Source organism: Gekko japonicus, unplaced genomic scaffold, assembly GCF_001447785.1.
Source record: "Gekko japonicus isolate JY-2015 unplaced genomic scaffold, Gekko_japonicus_V1.1 scaffold2354, whole genome shotgun sequence".
NCBI classification, from domain to species: domain Eukaryota; kingdom Metazoa; phylum Chordata; class Lepidosauria; order Squamata; family Gekkonidae; genus Gekko; species Gekko japonicus.
Window position 1 is genome coordinate 14,728 of NW_015165314.1, and position 8,420 is coordinate 23,147.

Genomic DNA, 8,420 nt, shown 5'->3' on the forward strand with positions numbered 1-8,420 from the left:
CGTCTTACATTGTTCTCCTCCCCTCCGTTTTGTCCTCACAACAGCCCTGTGAGGTAGGTTACTCTGAGTGTATGTGACTGGCCCAAGGTCACCCAGTTTCCATGGCCGCGTGGGGATTCGAACTCAAGTCTCTCAGATCCTAAGAGGAGAAAAGTGGGATACGAATGAAGCAAATAGATAAGTCCTGCTCAGTCAATTAACAGGCTCGCCCCTCAGTTTACTTCCCCTCCGAAGGGGTTGGGGTTAGAAACATAAGAGCTTGAAGGGGAACCTGAGGGTCATCTAGTCCACCCCCCTGCACAATGCTGGAAATTCACAAATGCCTCCCCCTCCACACCCCCAGTGACCCCTGCTCCATGCCCAGGTTTTCCGGCCTGGATTCATTCTCCTTTAATGACTTGAAGAATTTGCTAATTTTCAGTCTGAATGTAAAGTCTTTTCTTGTACTTAGAACAGGTACAGTCAGGGCTATTTTTGGGCAGAAACGCACAGGAGTTCCGGCTGGCACCTGAGTTGGCCACACCCAGCAGGAACTCATTAGCATAATAGGCCACACCTAACAGCAGACACTTATTAGGATTGGCTACATTAGGGGTGTGTGGCCTAAAATGCAAAGAAGTTCCGGCTACAAAAAAAACCCAGGGTTTTGACAACAAGGTCAACAGAATAAGAAGCAAAAGGTGGGTGTGGTTGGATGACCACACTTCTGGTAACATGTGGGGTGTGGCCTAATATGCTAATGGGCTGTGCTGTCAGGGGTGTGGCCTAATATGCTAATATGTCTCTGCTGTTGGGTGTGGCCTATTATGCTAATGAGTTCCTGCTGGGCTTTTCCTACCAAAAAAGCCCTGGGCACAGTGAATGTTACTCAAGTGCGGATTAGTTACTGTTTGGCTTGAAAACTGCCATCTTCAACCATACTTATGCTGGAAGTCCGTCCCAGAGAAACCAACAGGACTGGCTTCTGGGCTGGGCCGCAAGTCTGGCACGGGCCCGTCATCTCCCTCGCCCTTCCAACTGGGTGCTTGCGGGCGAGGAAGGGATTCCCTTTTGCATTCACGGTCCTGGGTGCGGAACCGGATGACGACTGCAGGCCATACGGGATTGCCCTGAGCTCTGTGGCCCATGTTTTGTGGTGCAGCTCGAAGGTTTGAGCAAAACCTGGAATGCACGGGGGTCGTGGGGCGAACGGCCAGCTGCAGGCCAATCTGCTTCAAGTTCTGGCTCGGGGAAGGAAGGAGTTAAGGGGGGGGGAGGTCCCTTCACTCCCTCTTGGCCTCCATCTCCGTTCCCGGGACCTTTACATGGGCATCGAGTTGTCTCAAGCCTGCTTGTAGCTCTCTGGCCACCTGGCACACGGAGGCATCCCTGGCTGGGGAGAGGAGGGTAGGCAGAGCAGGCCCGGGTGCGGTTTCGAGGGGTGAGCCCCAAGAGAAAAAGGAGACAGAGAATGTGTGTGTGGCGAGAAAGAAGCGAGAGGTAGAAAGCTGTGCCTCCAAAGGACAGATCCTACAAGTGGAAGGAAAGAGGTGCTGTCGAGCTCTCGTTGGAGAGGGAGGAATTGGTGTGTGTGTGTCTTTGTGTGTTTGTGTCGACAGTCATGGGAGGCAGCCAGGGAAGGCTGTGCGCCTGCCTTCCAGGGAGGAGCGTGGGTGTGTTTGCGGAGCACTAGAAAGCCAGAGCAGAGCCTGCCAGCGACCTGGAGGTGTCCGGGCCTGGAAAGGGAAAGCGGTGAGGCTGAGAACCAGCGATGTGTGTGTGAGTGTGCATGTAAGAGAAGGAGAGCATACGTTCGACTTTGCAAAGAGCGTGGCCTGTGGCGTGAAAGAGGGGAGAGCTTACTAGAAGTTAGATACAAAGTAGGGAAGCGTGGTTGTATGTGTGTGTGAGAGAGAGGGGTGCGAGAGCCCTGCTGACCAGGCAGCTTCAGCGTTTGGGAACACCCCAGGGCAGTGCCGCGGGCCCATCCGGAACAGACCTGGGGGGCTAGCGGCCGGTGCGTTCCCCGCCCCGTCCCTCCACGCCACTCTGGAGCAGCTGGTGGACTCGAAGAAGCCGGGTTGACCACCCAGGAGGGAGATGACCGTGCCCCCCACGGGGCAGGGGGGGTCCAGCCCGGCCTAGGCCCCAACGGGCTGCTGGATGCAGCTGGGGGTGCAGCCGCCGTCGTAGGGGTGGCCCCCGACCCCCCAGCGCCCCGTGCCATGGCCGCCGAGGTGCGACTGAAGAAGTTGGAAGAGCTGGTGTTGGACCGGAGCGTCGTCGGCTCGGAGACCTTGGTGGATCTTCTGCTCTGTGTGCATCACGAGCTGAGCACGTCCCCTCTGGCCCAGGAGAAGTACATCATGGAGTTCCTGCAATGGGGTGAGTCTGTGGGGTGCTGGGGTCCAGGGGTGGATTGGCTTGTAACTGGCTAGGCACGTTTCCCGTGGGCTGCTGCCCAGAAGCGAGTTGAGCCGAAGTTCGATGGCACTGCTGGGGCCGCTCGGCTCTGTAGGGTTGCTAGGTCCTTCCTGGATGCTGGCAGAGGATGGGGGGGGCAATGCTCCCTCCAAGCTGTGGAGTCTTGTGAGCAAAACTTCGACTTTGCAAGCTCCTGGCATTAAAGTTGTGAGCGAGCGATTCAGCTGCTGCATCAAGTCGTTTGCTCCGGAGCCATGGCCGGATTAACCACGAAGCCGACTAATTACGTGCTTAGGGCACACGGGCCAAAGGGGGCACCACAAAGTTGGGGAAAGGGTGAAATATTAAAATAGATGTTGTATTGCATTTTTGTAGAACTTTATGTAGCCCAAACTTGGCTTTGTTTGTACAGTATATTGTGTTATCCTATGATTACATTTTTGTATTGCTGCAACCTTCGTTGTATACCTGGTCAGAGAGGTCAACCACTAAAATGGACTGGGTCAGTGTGGAAAGGAGGGGGGCACCAAGATTGGTCAGTGCTTAGGGCACCGGTGAGCCTTAATCCGCCCCTGTCTGGAGCCCTCCTTCCTGAGCGAAGCCAAAAATGTGTGAGCCGGAGGCTAAAAAACTGTGAGCTAGCTCACACTAACTCAGCTTAGAGGGAACGCTGATGGGAGGGTAGTGTGGCCAGGGAACCTGGGGAGGATGGGGACCTTGGTGGAGCTCAATGCCATACAGTTCGCCCTCCAAAGCATCCCTTTTCCCCAGGGGAACTGTAGTCTGGAGGCGAGCTGTAATTCTAGGGCATCCCCAGGTCCCCCCTGGAGGCTGGCACCCCTAGATGTGGGCAGTCCAATGCTCCCTCTGAGCTGTGGAGTCTTGTGAGCAAAAATCCTACTTTGTGAGCCGCTGGCGTTAAAGTTGTGAGCGAGCGATTGGGCTGCCGCATGAATCAGTTTGCTCCGGAGCCCTCCCTTCCTGAGCCAGGACAAAAAGGCGTGAGCCGGAGGCTAAAAAACCTGTGAGCCGGCTCACACTCACTCAGCTGAGAGGGAACACTGGTGGGCACGGGCCACGTCACCCCTGATGTGGGCAGTGTGGCTCAGTTCTGAATGCTCCTGGGCCATATCAGTGTCCCGTTCTGCCCCTTTCGGGCTCTAGTCGATTCTGTAGACAGCGCTGGTTCTAACACTGGTTTGTGGACCAGTGGCTGGTTCAGGCATCACTGCATTATGAGCTGTGCTGGCCGTGTATACAGCACTTCTGCAGGGTTCAAAGCAATTTCGCATGTGTGATCTCTGTAATCCTTACGGCGACCCTGTAAAGAGATCAAGATGGGTCGCCGTGTTAGTCTGTCTTGTAGCAGTAGAGAAGAGTAAGAGTCCAGGAGCACCTTCAAGACAAATAATTCTAGGGCAGGGGGTGTCAAACACGCGGCCCGGGGGGCCGGATGAGGCCCCCCCTCTCCGGAGGACTTCTATCAGGCCCGCAGTGGAACTGGCTGTCTTCTGCTGCTTCTTCCAGTTCTGCTGCTGCTGCTGCGTCATTATAGGTTTGCAGCTGACAGATACACACCTGAACAGCATACTCAGGATTGCAGCAGCACAGACATTTTGATGCAGTAATTCAGAGCAAGAGGTGTCAGTTATCAGATACTGTTAAATAAACAAAATATTGCAAGAGGGCTCATGTTTTAAGCATGTCTTTATTTTAAGTAAAAAAGAACCACCCTTTGTGTTTGTGACCTTTATAAAGTTTATATCTCCGCTACCTGGCGTTACCTTTTATGACACGCATGGCCTGGCCCAAAAAGGTCTCCTTTATGTCAGATCCGGCCCTCATAACAAATGAGTTCGACACCCCTGTTCTAGGGCATCCTCAGCCCATCTATAAATTTGAACCTTACCTCCCAGTCCATTCCAATGGATTTGAAAAAGTGTGCATGCCCATGAAAGCTCATACCTCGAATAAACCTTTGTTGGTCTTCAAGGTGCCGCTGGACTCTAAATTTGTTCTACTACAAATTTTGTTAGTCTTTAAGGTGCTCCTGGAGCTGCGGTGACTCAAGTGGTTAAGACGCTGAACTGCAGGTTGTGGAAGGTCGGTAGTTCAGCAGTTTGAGACCCGAGTGTGCTGCATGACGGAGTGAGCTCCCGTCTCTAGTTCCAGCTCCTGCCAACCTAGCCGTTCGAAAGCAAGAAATTGCAAGTAGATAAATAGGGACCACTTCGGTGGGAAGGTCACAGCGTTCCATGCGCCTTGGTGTTTAGTCATGCCGGCCACATGACCACGGAAACGTCTTCGGACAGCGCTGGCTCTTCAGCTTTGTAAAGGAGATGAGCACCGCAACCCTAATTCAGTTTCGACTGGCTTTCAAGCAAGGAAACCTTTATTGGTGCAACCTGTTATGTTGTATGTTCTCTGTATATAGTTACCATTATTGCACTATAAACTTTCTGCCTTTCACCACCAGTTGGTCTCCAGGCTTCTTATTTACTGCACCCAATAACCTTTACCTTTACTTAAGGTGCTCCTGGACTCTTACTCTTCTCTACAGCGACCCTGTAAGGTCGACCATATCACTCTCCCCCCATTATCTTCTCACACCCTTTCCAGTGGACCCCCGTTCCAGCGGACCCTGCTTCGAATTCACTTGCGGGACTGAAAGGGAATGGCAAAAATTTTCGTTTTCAGACTGGGGGTTTCGAAGATTCGGTGTTAAGATAACAGGACATAAATTACGAAAACGTAATGAAACAGCCAGGAAAGCACAAGCTCAGTTTTAGTCAAATGACTGGGAGAGGGTTTTTTTTTTTTTTTAGTTAACTGCCTTAAGTCGACTAATCGTAAAACAAACAGGTATAATAGTGTCTAGATACCACCTGTTGTGGTGGTGGGGTTATTATTTCATGAAAGGTGAACCATTGGCCAGTGGTTAACCTTTCATGAAATAATAATCCCCCACCACAACAGGAGGTATGATGATGATGATGATGATGATGATGATGGGTCATTTTGTAGAAAAAGAGGTGCAGGAGCTCATTAGCATAGCTTATTTGCATGTGCCACACCCCTTGACCTCACCGGAAGTGTGTCAGAAGGCAACACCCACCGCTCAGGCTCCACTGGACTGTTTTGGATTGCTAGCTATTGGGGGTGGGGGAAACGTGCAGATCTGTCCTCCCAGAGGAGGGAGAGCTTGTACCTGAATAAGACTTGGTCTTAAAGGTGCCACTGGACTGTTTTGGACCGGGGAGGGGCTCTGCAGCTTACCTGGCTGCTTTTTGCTCTGACTGAGGGCTGCTGGGAGCAGGGGGTGGGGCTCGTTGCATGTGCCCACCCCCTGGGCTCTTTACTGCTGGAGCTCCGCTCCTGTGCGCTCCCGCAGGAAATGACCCCTGATTATTATTATTATTATTCCCTTAACATTAATTTACTAGTTAGGAACTGACTGAGAAGGCTGGTGGAAAGACAGGAGTTAACCGCCCGCCATCTAAATAAAACACATCCTTTTTGGCAATGTAAAAGTGCGATCCCACACACGCTTTCGTGGGATTGCCCTCCCATAAACATGGAGGTTTACTTCCGAGTAGGCATGTCTGTCATGGTGTGCATCTGCGTTTCCCGAATGGCATGTCCCTTTGTAAGATGAGTTGTCCTTTTTGTACCCCTGCCCAGTTTAGAAACCTGGCCAGCTCTTCCACGCTGCTCTTTCCTTCTTCGTCACAGACGGATGGGGACCAAGACCAGCGTTCCCTCTAAGCTGAGTCAATGTGAACTAGCTCACAGGTTTTTTTAGCCGCCGGCTCACCCATTTTTGTCTTCGCTCAGGAAGGAGGGCTCCAGAGCCAACTAATTTATGCAGTAGCCAAATGGCTCGCTCGCCACTTTAATGCCAGTAGCTCACAAAGTAGAATTTTTGCTCACAAGACTCCACAGCTTAGAGGGAGCGTTGCCCAAGACTTATTTTCCTGGGCCTAAAACCAAGGGTGTAGACTTTCCAATTTCCCGGGGGGGGGGGCTGGGGCTGGGCCAGAGGCATTGCTTTGCTAGGAGCAAGGGTGGCTCCCGGGGGAGGCTGAGCACCTTCCTGAAAATTTCAGCGGGAGCTGCTGCCCCGCCGCCCCCACGAAGATTACGCCTGTGCCTAAAACAAGCTAGTAGAATCCCCCTCCATGCCAGTCTTTCCCCTACATATAAATCTCATGATCTATGAAACAGTTTTTTAAATGTTTGAAAGGACGTTTATAGACCAGACGATGGCCTTTCCTTCCTTGGCCACGGGCTTTGACCTTGTCTGTGGGCCTCCTTTCCCGACAATGCTCCCATCTCCTTTCCAGCCCGAGATGACTTGGTTTGCAGCTGACAAGTGTTTTGTGCTCCCAGTGGAGTCATAGTCCGCTCTCTGAGGAATCTCTGCTATGCATAACCCTTCCCCCTCCTCCCTTATGTATACAGACCCTTGGATCGTGGGGGGGGGAGTTTACCCAGCTTCTTCCTGCCTGGTGATCACCTGGAAGGAATTCTTCCTTGCCCCAGGCGATTATCAATTTAACCGCATGCCTTAAGGGGTGGAGAGCGACCCCCAGTGTTCCCTCTAAGCTGAGTTAGTGTGAGCCAGCTCACAGTTTTTTAGCCTCCAGCTCACAGATTTTTGCCTTAGCTCCGGAAGGAGGGCTCCAGAGCAAACTAATTTATGCAGGAGCCAAATCGCTCGCTCACAACTTTAATGGCAGCAGCTCACAAAGTAGAATTTTTGTTCACAAGACTCCACAGCGTAGAGGGAGCATTGGCTACCCCCCCCCATTTGTTCAGGAAATCCCCCCAGGAAATCAATCAATTCTCCTGTGAAATCCTTTTCAGCTCCGCTAAATTTAAAATGCATTCTAGCACTGGAATCTACCACCACAGAATAACCTTTTGCTGTGAAGGGGTAAGAGAAGATCTCCTCTTCAGTTTGTGTAGGGAATGTTTGCATAGTGGGGTGGTGTGGTGACTGGAACGTATGCCAAGAGATAATTTTTTGGGCCTCCATTCATAAGGTCATTGACAGTTCAGTTTCCAAATCCAGCTGAAAAGTGCCGATGTTTCAACCATGAGGCCTAGAAACCTGAACATTCTATTTGTTGCTCCCCATATTCCTTTGACAGAAGTCCCCGTTAATATTGTTTTGGTGAGTGCTTCTCCCTGCTGGCGGATCTCCTGATGGCACCTGGGTTTTGCCCACTGTGACACAGTGTTGGAGTGGATGGGTCACAAGCTATAGATAGGAACTCACAGGCTGGGGCAGGTGATGCATGGTATTCTTGGTGCTTGGGGGGGGGGGAACAGTGGGAGGGCTTCTAGTGTCCTGGCCAGTGTTCCCTCTAAGCTGAGTTAGTGTGAGCTAGCTCACAGTTTTTTAGCCTCTGGCTCACGCATTTTTGACTTGGCTCAGGAGGGATGACTCCAGAGCAAGCTAATGTTCATAGTAGCTAAATCGCTCGCTCACAACTTTAATCCCAGGAGCTACTAAAGTAGAATTTTTGCTCACAAGACTCCACAGCTTAGAGGGAGCATTGGTCCTGGCCCCACTGATGGACCTCCTGATGGCACCTGGTATTTTTGGCCACTGTGTGACAGAGTGTTGGACTAGATGGGCCATTGGCCTGATCTAACATTGGCTTCTCTTATGTTCTTATGTTTGAGGCAGTGATGCTCTGTCTTCCTGGTGCTTCGGGGGCAAGAGTGGGAGGGCTTCTGGAGTTCTGGCCCCGCTGGTGGACCTCCTGGTGGACCTCAGACCTCACAAGGAGCGCCTTAGAGACTAACAAAAATTGTTTGCGGTATAAAGCTTTCAAGAGTCAAACCGTTATCTGACAAAGGGAACGTTGCCTCTCAAAAGTTCATACCCCATGAGGGGCCCGGCGGTGGACCTGCAAGGCCAGCGGGAGTGCAAGGAAGCCCCGCGAAGGCCCTCCCTGGCCCCAGGCGGGCAGGGGTGGGGAGAGGCAGGGAGGAAGCAACTTACCCTC

At 52.0% G+C, this 8,420-nt stretch overlaps 1 protein-coding gene across 1 annotated transcript in view; it reads left to right on the top strand.

Moving 5' to 3' along the window:
• Positions 1–1,318: 1,318 nt before the first annotated feature.
• DMPK (dystrophia myotonica protein kinase) overlaps positions 1,319–8,420 on the top strand; it is a 65,924-nt gene continuing 58,822 nt past the window's right edge. The window contains exon 1 of the mRNA XM_015410492.1: positions 1,319–2,364. Coding sequence (XP_015265978.1) covers positions 2,205–2,364 — 160 coding nt within the window. The 5' untranslated portion in view covers positions 1,319–2,204. The remainder of the gene's footprint in view (positions 2,365–8,420) is intronic.